The 17688-nt window shown below is 43.6% G+C and overlaps 1 protein-coding gene across 3 annotated transcripts in view; it reads left to right on the top strand.

Annotated features, from left to right (window-relative positions):
• afg1la (AFG1 like ATPase a) overlaps positions 1-17688 on the top strand; it is a gene marked incomplete at its 5' end in the record, with an annotated part of 28924 nt that overhangs the window by 1614 nt on the left and 9622 nt on the right. For all 3 annotated transcript variants that reach the window (XM_083633865.1, XM_083633864.1, XM_083633866.1), the window contains 9 exons: positions 2511-2719; positions 2829-2883; positions 4217-4318; positions 12466-12596; positions 13270-13369; positions 15591-15649; positions 16706-16788; positions 16939-17009; positions 17167-17267. In XM_083633865.1, coding sequence (XP_083489991.1) covers positions 2511-2719; positions 2829-2883; positions 4217-4318; positions 12466-12596; positions 13270-13369; positions 15591-15649; positions 16706-16788; positions 16939-17009; positions 17167-17267 — 911 coding nt within the window. The remainder of the gene's footprint in view (positions 1-2510; positions 2720-2828; positions 2884-4216; positions 4319-12465; positions 12597-13269; positions 13370-15590; positions 15650-16705; positions 16789-16938; positions 17010-17166; positions 17268-17688) is intronic.

Genomic DNA, 17688 nt, shown 5'->3' with positions numbered 1-17688 from the left:
AGAGCAGGGGAGGCCACGCAGCAGCCGAGCTGTGGGCGGGCCGAAGTTGAGCAATAGTGCGCTGCGTGACGTCACTCCATGATGTGATCAGTGAATGGTCACTCGAGCAATTGATGTCATCAGTGATGTTAAGTTTAGCAATTTTGCGCTTCGCATGCAAATAGAGCAGGTGAGGCCACACAGCAGCCGAGCTGCGGGCAGCTGCATATGCGATGCAGGGCGGGCGAGGCTGCGCAGTAAATATGATTAAAATATGGGTAGTATAACCAGACGGGAAGGGTACATCTATCAACATTTTCTGCATACAGTACATGTACATGTGGTTAAAACATGGGCTGTGCATCCTGACCGCCAGAAAATGTTATCAAAATGCGCTTCTGCTGACACAAATGTAGTTAAAGCGTGGCTAGACATCCTGTCGACCAGGAAATGACTCTTAGGGCGGGTTCACACCAGCCTTGTTTAGTCCGGTCTATCGGACCTTTCCCCTTTAGTACGGTCCATAGGGTCGGTGTGAACTAGGGATGTCAATTTTCGGTTAATTTCACTTTCGATTAACCAACGCTAATAATCGATTAACCTATCGGTTAATTCATAATTTTTTAATATATATATATATATTTTTTTTTGTCTATTTACTCAATGAGCTCATGCCCAAACAAGGCGTGTCTATTTAGATGCTGAAATGTTAATGCTTTTTGTGTTAGAATTATGCCTTTATTTTTTGTTGGCTTTGCTGAAATTTATAAGTTAGACAAAAAAAAAAAAAAAAAAAAAAATTAACTGATAGACCGACAGCAATAACCGAACAACGACGTTAGCGACGGTTAATCGATTAACGGTTAACCGTTGACATCCCTAGTGTGAACGCTCCTACTCGAACTCTGGTGGGTACTAAAAACCGCGCTCTGGTTCGCCTGTGAGAGGTGGTCTCGGTCCGCTCTCAAGCGAACTCTGGAGCGGCCCATTTCTGGTGTGAACCCCACCCGGACTAGTCAGAGGAAGCAGTGATTTTTTGTGTTGATTTTTTTTGTTATTTCCTGTTTTGGAAGCTCCCGCGGATGAAGAAGCTGCTTGCTAGCTGTAGCAGTTAGCTAGCTTATCTCGTCTCGTTACCAGCGACATCACAAACAGACAAAAATGACTAGTGGCAGGGGACAAACGTGGAGTCTGTAATGTTTACTGTTCTATTGACATATAATTGTCTAAATAAACACATAAATTGACTGGTTAAACGACGTGCGTCCATCTTTATTTTCTGACATGGAGTAACTGGGTGTCGCATAGTGACACGTCATCAACAATGGCCGATGGCCTCAATGTAAACTGTCGGGAGGAAGTCAGTATGGCCAATAACAGAACGAGATTTCTGCCCACGTGACTTTGGTTGGTGTGGGCAGGACTAGTGGATTTTGGCCTTGTGAACGCAAACCGAACCAGCTGAAAAACAAAACAATGTATCATCCTCTTCTCTGGCCCGAACCAAGGACCCGGACTTTCTGGTGTGAACCCGCCCTTGGAATGCACTACTACCCATTTAATTGTGGTTAAAACACATTTTCGGCCGTCCGGCTCCGGGTAGTGTAGCAGTAGATTCCCTGCCTACCAACACGAGGGTCGCAGGTTCGCGCCCCCGTGTTACCTCCGGCTTGGTGGGTCGTCCATACAGGCACGATTGACTGTCTGCGGGTGGGAAGCCGGATTGAGGGTATGTGTCCTGGTCGCTGCACTAGCGCCTCCTCTGGTCGGTCGTGGCGGAAGGGAACTGGTGGGAATAGCGTGATCCTCCCACGTGCTACGTCCTGCTGGTGAAGCTCACCGCTGTCGGGTGAAAAGAAGCAGCTGGCAACTGCGCATGTGTCGGAGGAAGCATGGTGCTAGTCTACGGCAGAGGGTGGAGCAGCGACCGGGGCAGCAGGGGGAAATTGGCCAAGTACAATTGTGGAGAATCTGGGGGGGAAATCAGGGGAAAAAAATCATCCCATGCACACATCGCATTGGTAGAGGCAGCTCAAGGCACTGTACTTGTCAGTGGCTAGCTAGTCTCATGAGAGTTCTTACGCTGATACACTATGTTACTGCATGCTGCAGATCTCTCTCTGAGTCTGGGACACTTTCCCTCAGGGCTGGTTATGGGAGGGAACCGTTCACTTGGCCAGTCATATGCCAGTGGTGGATTCAGTCTTCCCCAATCAGTAACGACTTTGCGATCAGACGACACGGGGAGGCGCAGCCCATTTTTAGAACCGCTCTCTCATCGGTGCTACGACCTGTCACTCATTCAATTTCAACCCGCCTTCAAAAACCAGCAGTGGCTGTGAAGTGTCACAGACTCATTTATGTAGTATGCGGAGCGCAGCGATTCAACATAATATTTGAGTCTGGGGAGAGACTAGTGGCTAGCTAACCTTTGGACACGAGAGTAATATTAGCATCATCACATCAATAAACACTCGTTCAAGTCAGCCAGCTGCTGTGTCTTTATTATCTGTGCTGTTGTTGTCTCCAAGGCTACACTACTGCAAATGCCCAGCAGGCGGCGGCGGAGGAGGGCAGTGCCAATGGCAGCTTCACTGGACCACTGGACCACTACAGCAGTCTTATGAGGGGCGGCTCGCTGCGTGAGGATGAACACCAGAAAGCTGTGCTGCAGAAGCTGGATCAGCTGCACAAAACCCTGAGAGGATACAGCAACACGCCAACATCTTTCTTCTCCAAGGTCAGCACGTCTTTGCATGCTCTTTGCATGCTCTTTGCATGCTCGCTGATGTGTTCATCCTATGACTAATGATGAAAAGAATTAACGGGAATCTATTTCTTTCTTTCAGTTTTTCACACAGCCTATTAAGCCTCCTAAAGGTTACTACATCTATGGTGATGTCGGTAAGTATTGTACATTTATTTATTTATTATTTTATTTTGTTTTTTTTTTGTTTTTTTTTTTAAGTTTTGGTAACACTTTATTTGAAGGTGTGCACATGAATGTTTTTGACTCTTTTTTTATATACATTTTTTCAAGTAAACAAAACATCTCAGACGACGGTGAATGACAAGTTATTAAACATAAAAGGCATTAAAAGAAAATCCCCACCCACACTACCCTGACAGCATTTAACATGGGGAGAGAAAAACACACACACACACACACACACACACACACACACACACACACACACACACACACACACACACACACACACACACACACGCATAAATACATACGTACATACATACACACATACATACATACATACATACATAAATACATACATGTATACATACTAGGGATGTTCATTTTGAAAATTTTCCAAAATCGATAATCGGTGAATATTAACGATCAATTATCGATCATCGATTTTATTAATACTTAGAAAATTTTCAATATTTTCTATTTTTTTTTTTTTTTTTTTTTTTTTTTTAATGAATGCCTATGGCAGAAAATACGAAAGACAACGTGTTCTCCTCAATGAACTCTTTATTTCAATGTGTCTCCTCTCCAACACTGCTGTCCCCGGCGCATGCCGGTGTGAATTTCCCATGTTTAAAACAGTTTTGTTGGCACAAAGGCCCGTGCCCAGCCAGAAAACTAGAGACTATATGAAGCTCCACCTCACGTTAGTCGGCTGTGCAATGGAGTGGGGCGAGGAGGAACGAATTCCACCCAAACCTAGTCCAAAAAAAAAAATTTTTTTTTTTTTTTTTTTTTTTTTAATAATTAAAAAATCGATCCAAATGCCACAGGATCGATTCCAATCCTTAACGATCGATTATCGATTTTCGATAATTGATGAACATCCCTAATACATACATACATACATACTGTACATACACACATACATAAATACATACCTACATGTCATGTATACATAGGCTACATACACATACATATACATATACATACATACATACATGGTGTGTGTTTAGTTGATCTGATGGTTAATAATGTGTTTGGTGTGTGTTGAGTTGATCTGATGGTGAATGTGTTTGGTGTGTGTTGTGTTTGGTGTGTGTTGTGTTTGGTGTGTGTTGTGTGTGTTGTGTTTGGTGTGTGTTGTGTTTGGTGTGTGTTGTGTGTGTTGTGTTTGGTGTGTGTTGTGTTTGGTGTGTGTTGTGTTTGGTGTGTGTTGTGTGTGTTGTGTTTGGTGTGTGTTGTGTTTGGTGTGTGTTGTGTGTGTTGTGTTTGGTGTGTGTTGTGTTTGGTGTGTGTTGTGTCCAGGCACAGGGAAAACCATGGTGATGGACATGTTTTATTCACATGTCGAGACTGAAAAGAAGAAGCGGGTTCATTTCCATGGCTTCATGTTGGATGTGCATCAAAGTGAGTACATTTTGATACGATCAAAATATTGTCCGTTAACCAAATCCGAACCTCTATTTTGTATTGGGGTTTCCCAAGTGACGGGTCCTCGAAATCGTTGAAAGTTTGTGAATTTGAAAAATAAAAATCAAGGCATCGAAAGTGCTTGAAAGTAGACATGGGTCATTGAAAGTGCTTGAATTTAGAGTTTTTCCTGCATAGAGAACTGCGAGGCGGCCACCTTCGCTCCGCCTCCAGCTCCAGAAAAAATATTTTCTAACAAGCGATACAGTCGGTGTATTTCTGTCGTTTGCAATTTCTCTCCTTTTAATTGTCTGTGAGCTTCTACTAGTTTTCATGATCTACTAGTTTTCTGTCGATCGACAGAAAATTAATCGACAACTATTTTGATTATCTATTAATCGTTTTGAGTACCTTTTTGAGGAAAAAAAGTCCAAATTCTCTGATTCCAGCTTCTAAAATGCAAATATTTTCTGGTTTCTTTACTCCTCTATGACAGTAAACTGAATATCTTTGGGTTGTGGACAAAACAAGACATTTGAGGAAGTCGTTTTCGGCTTTTGGAAACACGGAAATGATCTATTTCAACATTTTCTGACATTTTATCGACCAAACAACTAATTGATTAATCGAGAAAATAATCGACAGATTCATCGATAAAAAAAATAAATCGTTAGTTGCAGCACTAGTTTTGTAGCAGTAATTCCCCTTGATCCGTGTCTCAAACTGTGCCATGTTGGCTCCTTGAATTTGATGTTTAACAAGGTCCGTGGGAACCCTGTCGTCTGTCTGTCAGCCTGTCAATAGGCCCAGAATGCATTTGTGATGAAAGAGAAGAGGAACGCACACCAGTGTTGCAGAGGTGCTGACCACGGTGGGAAGACAAGTGTGAAAAAAGGCAGTGGCACACTCGTAGCAACGATGCAAAAAAGATGTACTTTGAACGATCAAATGTTTTATTTTTGCATCATGGCTACGAGTGTGAGACTGCCTTTTTTCACACACGAGAATACATTTATAACATTAACAGGCTTTAAAGGGATAGTTCCGTTTTTTTTTGGGATGTGGGGTTGTATGAGGTACTTGCATACAGTCAGTCAGTGTACTACATGCAGTAGAATGTAGCCGGCGTGGTCCCAGTTTGGAGAAATGGAGGCCGGCCGCGTCAGGCAAGTAGAGCTGTCTGCTGAGTCAGTGTGAAGGGGGCTATGAGCAAGAACGTAAAAATCAACAACAGAAGAAATACATACAATGCTTCCATACTGCTCACCTGGCCTAATCCAAGTCTCCACAAGCCCTGAGATGCAAAGTTGACTTGAAAAGACATCATTTTTACACCCTGTTTTTAGTTCAAATCTGAGCCAGGTGCTCCAGCTATAGACGGTTTTAACTTGACAACAAAAACATTCTAAATTGAACCCCCGCTCACTTCCTGTTGCAGTGTTTGCTATGGACATAAAAGAAAAAAAAACATTCAAGTGCAGGACTGACCATTCTGTGAAAACCGTCTATACAGCTGAGCGGCGAAAACAAAAGTAATGATGTCGAGTGAATATTTCTGCAGTTTGCCGAATGCTGAGAAAAAGGAAGTGCTGTGGGGTTGCACTCTGGTGAAAACCGTCTATAAGAAGGGATAGACAAAAAAAGAGAGAGTGAGCATATGGCTATATTTCACCTAAAAACAGGGTGTAAATTATGTCTTTTCATGTCAACTTGGCATCTCAGGGCTTGTGGAGACTTGGATTAGGCAAGGTGCGCAGTACAGAAGCATTTTTTTTTTTTTTTTTTTTTTTTTTATGTTTTTGCTCATGGTCCCCTTCACAATCAGCAGACAGCTCTACTTGCCTGATGCGGCTGGTCTCCATTTCTTCAAACTGGCCGGCTGCATTCTACTACATGTAGTACACTGACTGTATGCAAGTACCTCATACAACCCCACTTAAAAAAAACTGAACAATCCCTTTTAGATGCGCAATAAACACATCACAAATACTGCCTGAAACGCAATGAATAACAAAAGTGGTTTTATTTACATGCGTCATGCATTCCCACTCAGCATCTGATCATTTTGTGTTGTGTTGTAAATCCAGCGTACACCTTTCCCTTGCAACAGTGCGCTCCGCCCCTCTGCCAAAGCCCAAACACGCTGTGTGTAGTTTCAGCTAGAGTCAGTGTGTATTTCATTTCTTTATTCAGTGGGCATAGGCTATGTTTGGGGTCTATGTTAGCATTATTAAAGCAGAAAGACATAGGAACTGTATAGCTAATATGCGTACTTTAATATTTGTTTATTTATCGCAAGTCGTATCGTCATCGCTATATTGAACAATGTTATCGCACATCGCAGATTTTCCTCATATCGTGACGTGCAGGCCTATTCTGCAGTTATACGTAGCAACATGTCATCCTGAATGGCTCTCAAAATGTTCAAGTAAATAAATACAGGGTTCCCACAGTCCTGAAATTCCTGGAAAAGTTATGGAATTTGAAAAACAGTTTTCCGGGCCTGGAAAAGGTTTGGAATTAACAGGAGAGTTTTGGAAACGTTTTGGAATTGACACAGTTTTTGGCTATAGAGCCTTTTTTCCACAGGGGGCCATTTTGTGTCGAGATGGCAGGGTAAACACAGGTGCAAGCATGGAAGTTGGAAACCCTCATTATTCTTTTGCTTGCACCTGTGCTTACCCTGCCTTCTCGACACGAAAAGGGTCTAATGTTAAAAAGATATTTATAAAAATCCACATGGAATATGTTCTTAGAGTAACGCAGGGATGACGTATTTTTGTTGGTGATGTATTTTTGTAGGCTTACCCAGACATCTCTGCACTGCTGGTTCATAGGGGGGGGGAAAAGGCAATGGGATTTTTGTATGGGAATTTCTGTTAAAGGCATGAAATAAGGTCTGTGGTTAGCAAAAGTTTATGAAACGGCGAAATTTGTGTTCAGCAAGATACTCTTCACAAATGAGGACCACTTTTATGACTTTTGAAGCGTAAATGCGTTTTTTTTAACGCAATTTTACGAAAACGCTTCAAAAGTTCAATAAATCATTTAACAAAATATCATGGAAAAGTATGGGAATTTCATTGGTAAAAATGTGTGGGAACGCTGTAAATAGTATAAATGGTTGTTTGTTTAGTAGTGTGTCTTTTCCAATTCATTTGGCCTGTAGCCAAGCAGCTTCCGGTGTTTATGTGCATCTTTCTTTGTTGTTTATACTTCCTCTAACAGAACATCCTTTACATCCCACAGCTCATAATACATAGCCTGGTCAAAACCATCCTGATCGTGTGATCTCACATTCTGTTTCACTCTACGTATTGATTGGTTGATTGATTGATTGATTGATTGATTGAATTTATTCCACAAATTAAAAAACACAATACACCAACAAGCATACAGTATAAAATAATTCATCAGGATATCACAATAAAGTCATTAAACTTATTTCCGTATCGGTCCGGACTTCCAGCCACCCACAGCCATTTCAGTGGGCAGGAGTACTTGCCTTGACAGACAACTCCTTCAGCCAATCAGCGTCGGAAGAACGGTGAAAACGTCTTTTGCACAGAGAAACTCTGTTGGTGCGTACATACATACTCTTGTTCTTGTGTATTTGTTGTTATTGAGTGTATTCCTGCAATAACGTTAACGTTACCGCTCGTTGCTTTGGGAGACGCAATTACTGTTTTCGCAGCAGCGGGCCTGATTGGCTGGTTAACACGTTCAGTGCCAGCGACGCCATATGGCGTCATTAGAAATTTACCGTACAGTGCCAGCGACGCCAAATGGCGTCATAACTCCAAATTGTTTTTTTTGACGGGGGGGTGTCGATCTAAGCTTCTTACGTCGCCTCTAACAATATTGTAGCTATTGGAGGTCGATAACCTATTTTACAAACCCATTAGGTGGCGACAGCACTCTCCTGATCAGAGAAAAAGGAGCCAAACACACAGAAATAGTCACTGGGGAAAATGAGGAAATCGCATCGCATCCGTCCGTATGCATCGACGTGCCTCCATAAACGAGCACAACGCCAGCTGTGCCCCCAGCAGCAGCATCCGCTGTCACAACTGAGCACCTCCATGTACGCTGCAACAGCACATTCACATAATCAGCCTTATTATTCCGAACTGGAAGCATGCCAGCCCGTGACAAACACACGCGGAACCAAAAAGCTGAATGTCGCGCACCATTCACTGTGTGTGCGCAGCAAACTCAGCAGAGACTGAGAGCCACCAGACACATAAGACACACCCAGGAGGCGTGTGCAGTTGAGGGGGGGGGGGGGGGGGAGCACGCAGAGCAGCCTACATCCATGAGAGCAGCATACACTTCACCCAGACAGACCCAGACATCAGAAAATTAGCTTCAGAGTCAGTGATGTGCTTGAAATGTTTAATTTCACAAAAGGCTCATTATCTCAGCTCGTAGAAAAAAAGGGATGTTTTTGCTTCAATCAAGCTATCTTCTCCGGCTCATAACTAAAGAACGGAAAATGGGATCAATAAACTTTTTTTTGCAGGTGATAGAAGAGAGTCTCATCGTTATTTGTGCGTGTTCAGTGTTTACATAGTAATTATTAAAAAAATTATATGACTGTTTTAAAATGCATTGCGGCCTATGTGGCACAGCAAGCAACCTTTTGCTCAAGGGCCGTGGCACTCAAAGTGTTAAAGACGAACTGAACCCAAGTAGCGCGAGGGTCTGAGACGTTTCAGAGTCTGAAAACAAATCTTGTCTGGGATGACAGAGGGTTTAGAGGCGGGCCATAATAGCGTGTCGCTGATTTGATTCGATTTGACAATTCCGGGGACTGGATTTGGCGTTGGCCAATCCTGGCGTGTTCCGCCCCCAAATCCAGTGGGATTCAGCGTGTTGTGGTGCTACGCGAGTGGGATCCGCAGAGTACCAGGCAGCCAGTTGCTTCCGTGTGGAGCGGGTAATCCGATGCATGAGCGCTGCCCGCCCGCCTGGAATCTCAGAGGGGTGACCCCGTTACGTTAACGTTAAACTGGAATGCGAGTTTAAAGGAACAGCTCACCCTAAAATCCAAAATACATATATTCCCTAAAAAGCAGGCATTCTTAGCAAGCAGGCACAAAGACGAAGTGCCCTGATGAAGGCCCATGTTGGGCTGAAACATGTTAACAAGTTTTTATTGTTCTATTATGAACTAAGCATTTTAAATTAAAGCTTTTTTAACCTTTGGAAGAGTGCCTTGGCTGCCTGCTTTTTGATGATTTTCTCCCCGTATACCAAAGAGCACCTTCCTTCAGCTGCTTTTTAACTTCCATGAACGCCGCTTCCCTCCTACTTTGTTTCATTGTACATATATTCCCTCTCACCTGTAGTGCTATTTATCCATCTATATCGTTTTTTGTTAGTTGCTTGAGTTTTAGAGATATCGTCCGCAGAGTTTCTGCCTTCTCTCCAATACAATGGAACTGGATGGCACTCGGCTTGTGGTGCTCAAAGCGCCAAAGAAATACATTTGAAAAACTCACCAGCATTATTGTCGCTTTCTAGAAATCATGACCCCGTTACTCAAGATAATCCACAGACCTCGTTATGAGCAGCTTCATGGCGGAACTATTTTCTTTTGACCGAACTACACCCGCTAGCTCACGCATGGGCAAAATGCGGCCCCTCGACCATCTCAATCTGGCCCCCAATGTCCTCAAAGAAAACGAAAACAACCCCCAAAAACTCAACAAAAGGCAGAATTATGTTAGTAAATCTCATCTGCTACAGCCATTGGATTTGTATCAGGATTATATCGGAGATTAACGAGAAATTACCAATCACAGCGGGAGAGAGGGTTAAAATTAGGGAGACTCCCATGAAAATTGGGAGTGTTGGCAGGTATGATCTCAAATGTGTGGCCCTTCACTGTCAGTATGGCCCTCTGGAAAAAAATTGTGCCCACCCCTGCACTAGCTGCTAGCTAGTTCCTACATGAGAGTGCAAAAGAAAGTAGTTCCTCCATGAAACTGCTCACAACAAAGTCTGTGCATTATCTTGTGTAACCGGGTCATGATTTCTGGAAAGAGACAATGCTGTTGAGTTTTTCAAATGTATTGTTTTGGTGCTTTGAGCACCACAAGCTGAGTGCCATCCAGTTCCATTGTATTCAAGAGAAGGCAGACATCTCTGCAGCCGATATCTCCAAAACTCAGGCAACTATCCCAAAACGATATAGATGGATAAATAGCACTACAGGTGAGAAGAAAAATAAGTATTTTGGATTTTAGGGTGAGCTGTCCCTTTAACGAGCCAGTTATATGTCTTTGCATTCTTAGACATTACCGTTTGCTATCTTTTGTATGTTACATACAATTGACCAAGTAAGTACCGTAAATTCCGGACTATAAGCCGTGGCTTTTTTCCCGTTTTTTGGCCCTGCGGCTTATATAACGGTGCGGCTTATCTATGGATTTTTTCAGGAAAAAAAAAAAAAAAAAAAAAAAAAAAAATCTCTCTTTTTTAGCACTCTTTCTAACTATAAATCCACTTCTGTTTGAATTTCCTCTCTTGCCCTCTTTTCACCACACCGCGGACACTGTGTGCACTGTAAAAATAAGCAAAGTTGGTGTTGTGTTATGTTGTTTTGTTGAAATGTTACGGTAATACGGTAAATGGGAGCTTCCTCAAACAGCCATCTCTTTCCCGACAATCACCTCTGTGCGTGACCCCTTACATATGGTAATTACGGTAAGCAAACGGCCACTCGGCCAACAACTCCCTCCCCCGACTACCAGGAGAAAATCACAAACTTCGGCGAATTCACACAAAGGAAGATCAAGGAATATTCCATCGAACCGGAGCAGATCATAAATATGGATGAAGTGCCTTTGACGTTCGACCTGCCACTCACTCGGACTGTTAACAAGAAAGGTGAATCGTCGATCACATTGAGGAGTGGCTGGCTGAGTGCTACGTCAAGCGCCCTGGAGGATTCTTTCACCAAAAAAAAGCTTTGCTCGTTCTCGACAGCATGAGGGCTCATATAACAGATTCCGTGAAAGCAGCCATCAAGACCACAAACTCCATTCGGGTTCCGAAAGGCTGGACTGCTGCGTGATGATGACGCCGGCACAGCTGGGCGCCTTCAGAGGCTGTTCGATTCCGACACCGACAGTGACGAAGATGAGTTCCTTGGTTTTGAGAGTGACAACGAAGGAGAGAGGAGAGTGGTTGACGAAGCCACCCTGAACCTGTTCGTTTCCGACACTGAAGTTGAGGACTTTGCTGGTTTCAGTACGGAGGAAGAAGAGGAAGACGAGGATTAGTGACTTGACTTTGACTCTGACTCTGTTTTTGACGCTGCACCTTCACCAGCGACAAGACGAGGATTACGGTACCTGGTTTGATTGTTGACAGCACCTTTTGTTGAAATGTTAATAAATGGGAGCTTCCCCAAACAGCCATCTCTTTCCCGACATTCCTCTCTGTGCACGAACCCTTACATATGGTAATTAAACATCAAAACACCCGCGGCTTATAGTCCGGTGCGGCTTATATATGTAAAAAACAGTCAATTTTGGTGCTGCGGCTTATATACCGGTGCGCCTTATAGTCCGGAATTTACGGTAGTTAGTTTATGGGATAGGAATTCTGCCAGATTAAAAACACTAGGTGCCATTTTCTCCTTTATTTGGAGGAGAAAATTCTCCTGAAATGAAGATTGATTGACAGCTGCCATGTCGTGATATGATTGGTTGAAATGGGGTAGAAATGTGATAGTACTATGTGACGTCAGCAAACTGTAGGTTACTGTTATGAATGAAATCTTGAAAAATGAACTTTTGATGTGAAAAAGTGTGAAAAACGAAAGAAATTAGATTTTTGTGATTTATTTTGCGTACATTATTAAATGGGTCAACTGAATACCCAGGTATTTGAACTAAAATCAAAATAAAAAGTCATTTTTGCGTTCAGCTTGACTTTAACTTAGGTCATCAACTAGGACGCAGTCCCTGATTGGCCGGGTGGGCGGCTGGAAGTCCGGACTGATAAGTGGAGTCAAACAGAATGTGAGGTCACGTGATCAGGAAGTTTGACCATGAGGTCACGTGATCAGGAAGTTTGACCAAAGCTATAACAGAGATTGATGATTTTTTTTATTTTCACTTGTCGTTGTTGAGGGATCCATCGGCTGAAACAGAGTATGCCAAAGAGGAAGGCAGGGAGGATGGCCAAATCCTACGACCCCATTGCACCTGTTGCCGAGGAGATTAGTGAGGAGGCCTGCCTTTTGTGCTTTGATGAGTTTCAGGTAATTTGATTATTAACCCTTAATTAACCCCCCAACATGTGCACATCCCATGGTAACTGTGCTAGGATCTTTTTTCTCCAACTAGAGCCATAGATCTTGAGATCAGCTAACGTTGACAACATCATACATCAGGGATACTCAACTTGCTTTGCCTGGGGTTCCTATTTTTGCAAAATGACAAGAGGCCAGGGGCCAGTTAATGAATTAATAATCAATAATCAGTTAATAATCAAACAATAATCTAAATTTTTCCGTAGCAGATTGTAGGTTTTTGGGGTGCCAGCCGGAGTTTAGTCTCACAATTTTGTGCACACAGGATAGTTAGTTAGGTTAAGTTAGTTAAGTACATAATACTGTAAGTGCCAGGGCAGCGAGCAAACGGCCATATATTTGACAATTTAGTTGGAGCTTGGTCAAAGTTGATTTAACACGAGTTTTCATTGTCAATTAGAAAATGGCGTGGCCTGCGCCCTATCGCGTGCCGCATCTGGCCCCCGGGCCGCAAGTTGAGTATCGCTATCATCCATGTTCAGTGTAGGCTATGTGGCGTCCGTGGCAGTCGAGCCTCTCTAACTGTGTTAGTGTCACGCTCTACACACTCGCTGGACTTCAGGACAACCGCTCCAATAAAAAGGAGTGACACAAACTGTTGATCTGTAACACGATCCTCCAGGTCACTGATATCGCAGACGCCATGATTCTCAAGCAGCTTTTTGAGAACCTCTTCCTGCACGGCGTTGTTGTGGTCGCCACCTCTAACCGTCCCCCTGCTGGTGAGCAGCAGCATGTGTCTTCAGAGACGGTTCAACCCCCCTTGATGTTTTCTGCATTTTGAGGTGTTGCGCCCTGAATTCAGGATTTTCCTTTGCCACTGATCTCCACAATAACCCAATAACCCTTTTTTTTTTTTTTCATTCAACCGTTTGCAGCAACACTACAAAATGAGTTCAGGTGCACCCAAATTCCTTTTGGATGTCCTTAAGATAAAGTAAAGTAAAGGTAAAGTCCCACTGATTGTCACACAATGTGTGAAATTTGTTCTCCGCATTTGACCCATCCCCTGGGGGAGCGGTGAGCGGCAGCGTGCGCCGCGCTCGGGAATCACATGGTGATTTAACCCCCCAATTCCAACCCTTTTGATGCTGAGTGCCAAGCAGGGAGGCAAATGGGTCCCATTTTTATAGTCTTTGGTATGACTCGGCCGGGGATCGAACTCACAACCTCCCAGTCTCAGGGCGGACACTCAGACCACAAGGCCACTGAGCTGGTTTGGAGATGTCGCTATAATTTGATTGGAGTCCGTCTTTTTTATTATGTAGAATGTAACTGTGTCCATATAAAGTCCCACAGATGACGGTGCATGTCAAGAGCAGAGACTAGAAGAAGACTAGACTAGAATTCAGGGACAAAACAAGGAATCACAGATCAGGGGAACGGTATAAAATAATTTCTGTTAGTTGACTTGAGCGCAGTAGGCTCCAAAGAAATCGATCATTACGATATGTAAACAACCCACACACTGTGTAGAGCTAGGTCCAACCCAATCTGGGAACCCACAGTCTATTTCGGCACCTCAATAGACTCTGGGACAGCCGTACCTTTTTTTAGGCTTCCTGTACAGCGCAGATTCCACGTCCGCGCAGCGGTGCCTTTTAAAAACATACATTGCGTCCATTTTATTTTGGTGGACTCGGTGCTTTCACATATAAGCTGGTAGACTCGGTGCGATTCAGGGGGGTGAAGTTGCAACATTGTTGCCATTTTCATTTGGTCTCGTTCTCTTTCACACAACAATTTGTCACAAGCACCAAACTTTCTGAACAATGTGACGTGGTCGAAACAGTCACTCGTCTATTGGACAGAATAGAGAAGGGAAATCTCTCCTCTCTCCAGCAGGCTTCTTGCCTGGCTGAGGGCTGACTGAACACTGACTGAACAACACAAGCGAATCCGCAAAACACAAACCATGGAGCAACACCACCTGCGATATTGGGATTTCTGGTTTTACTTTGGTGTTACTATCAAATAAATATTTGACAAGAATGTGCCCAATATGAGCAGCAGATGAGGCAGCGAGCTGTTGAACATTTCATTCTGCAGATGAGAGTAGCCTACGTACCGAAGGAGATAGCCAAGCCAGCCAGCTGTTGAGAAACTATGTTGTTATGATGACGTATGTCACGACGCGGCGCGCAGGTACTGTACACGTGTGCACGCCGCAGTGTTTGTTTTGCTCCCTTCTACCATCTTCTACTCATGATGCACTGCATGAGTGCATCAGATGCACTGGCGCTCTTGTGTTTAGTCCGGCTTGCTTTCACACAACAAAGGAACCACGCCAGGGTTCACTTGGAAGCGAACCGAGACCCACGTTTTCAAGCGCGCCAGAGTTTGCTTGTTTGTTCCGCAACAGAGTTCGTTTGTGCTTTCACACCACCACAAACGAACCGCACTATCCGAGGAAACAAACTCTGGTGCGGTTAAAGCGAACTAAACAGCTTCTATGTGAAAGCGACCTAAATTCGCAGAGCAGCACTGCGCGGAGGCGGAAGTTCCGGGAGGAAGATGGCTGTCCCAGAGTCTATTTACGTGCCGGAATAGACTCTGGGTTCCCAGATGGGTTCCAACCAAACGGGACAAGAAAAACCTTGTTCAGGGAGGACTCCAAGAACCTAATGGCAGATCAGGGGAAGGGTATAAAACCATTTCTGAAGTTGTGGTAGTTGACTTGAGCGCAGTAGGCTTCAAAGAAATCCATAAATACGACATGGAACTACCCACACACTGTGTAGAAGAGCTAGTTCCAGCCAAACAAGACAACCTTGTTCAGGCAGGACTTCAAGAACCGAATCGCAAAATACCACAAAATGCAGAAAGGTTGAAGGGGGTTAATAATCCTTTATGAAGGCTCTGTACTTGAACTATAATAATAATAATAAAAATAGCAAATGGAAAAAACATCTTATGAGCAACAATCTTTGTCTTTTTCCTCAGACTTGTATAAAAACGGACTGCAGAGAGTCAACTTTGTGCCTTTTATTGCCGTGTTGCAGGTAAGGAAAAGTAGATGTCATTATCTGAAGAGCTGTGGCTTTGACATGCCTCAAGTGCTGCTGTCGCCTCACAGCTCGAAGGTCCTGGGTTCGATTCTCACCTGGGACGCTGTGAACGCTGAAGGAATGCGTGCCCGTCCGCATGTCCTCGAGTGCCCACCGCCCGGGTGGGGTCATCAAAAGAGCCTTTCTGTGTGGAGTTTGCATGTTCTCCCCGTGCCTCCCGGGGGGTTTCCTTCATATAGGAACACCCTTCACCAAAACATGCAATATCCTGGTTGCTAATGTGGTTCCTCCTCTGGTCGTTAAGGGCGCCTGAGGGAGGAGAACCGGTTGGAATAGCGTGATCCTCCCACGTGCTATGTCCTACCGGTGAAGCTTCCCCTGTCAAGTGAAAAGAAGCGGCTGGCTAACTGCCCATGTCTCGGAGGAAGCATGGAGCCAGTTTCGGCTCTCCCCAGATCGGCAGAGGGCGGAGCAGCAACCAGGATAAATAAAAGTAAATTAGCACTAAGGGGGATAAAAATGGGATAAAAAATCGGGGGGAAAACAAAAAACAAAAACAATTTGGTTAACAAAAAAAAGAAGTAGTGAATAGCACCGATATGAAAATTTCGACCGATACCGATAACCGATATTAACATTGCTCTTATGGCTGATAACCGATATTTACCGATGTCGATATGATCTGTATAAAAACACATTTCTATGATAATACAATTTTGTCCACACTGAAAAATACTGTGAATTCAAAAAAGTAATGCATTTCTTTATTTATCAAAACATTTGGAAAAGCCCACAAATCACTGATTTCCCACATTGTTTCCTCTCCATGTGAAAATTCTGGCTGATACGATAACCGATATTAACATGCAACATCGGACCCATGCCGATGTGTTAAAAGATACCGATATGAATGCAGATAATATCGTGCATCCCTAGTTAGAAATCATTGCCAGCAGTTGCCATTCATGATAAGCTTATTGAAACTTCTTCCATAATCTTTTGTATTTTAAAAGACATGTATCGGTAATCAGTTTGCCCTCCCCCATGCAGCGGTATTGCCGAACTCTTCGCCTGGATTCTGGAATAGATTACCGCAAAAGGAATCGGCCATCCGCTGGAAAACTCTACTTTCTGTAAGTAATGCATGACGTAAAACCAATCAATAACTGTTATTGGATTGATCTGGAATGTGTGTATTTTAGGATGATTTCTTCACTGATCACTGCAAAGCCAGTAATATAATCAATGTTTGTTTATGTTCGCCGTATTACATTTGAATGCAGCACAAGTGAGACGGATGCCGAAGCGACACTAGACAAGATGTTCGATGACCTGGCGTTTAAACAGAACGACAGTAAGTGGATTTGCCACACGAGCATTTGACTTTGTCATGCTGGAGGAGCTGATATTCGGGGATGTTCTTGTCCGTTTTGTTGCTACTGCCTCTGAAATAGAAACCTTCTTTTGCATTCTTATGCTGTCTTCTGTTTACATCATGCTTTTCCCCACAGTAACACGGCCGAGGGTGCTCAACATGCATAACAGGAAGGTGCATCTTAACAAAGCATGTGGGACCATAGCTGACTGTACTTTTGAGGAGCTGTGCGATAGAGTAAGTGTTACAAAAAGGTAAAAAAAAATCAAAAATCAAATCAAAAAATCATTCAAAGTTGAAACCAGGTGCAGGACCGACGTGCAAGTAGAGGCGAGAAGTAGAGTCCGCACACCGGTAGATGCTGCTCCCAAAATGTATTTCAATGATGAAGAGACTAGAAGGAAAGTACAATCAACTTTAAGGATGCAACAGACAACACTTAGATTTGGCGTATGACTCCATGGTATGATGACGCTCCTCTGAGTCAATGATTTATAGGATAGAGAATCCCCCATAGGGAATTCTACAGGAGTCATGACATTGGTGGTGTTCAGGGGAGGAGGTGGGGCGAAGCAACTGCTACCATGAAGACCATCACTGAGGGGTGACACACAAGGGCTGCATTTCGCCACAAAGAAGCTTCTTAAGGAGTTAAGAA

Source organism: Poromitra crassiceps (genome assembly GCF_964638095.1).
Source record: "Poromitra crassiceps genome assembly, chromosome: 3".
NCBI lineage: Eukaryota > Metazoa > Chordata > Actinopteri > Beryciformes > Melamphaidae > Poromitra > Poromitra crassiceps.
This window is presented reverse-complemented; position numbering and strand designations above follow the sequence as displayed.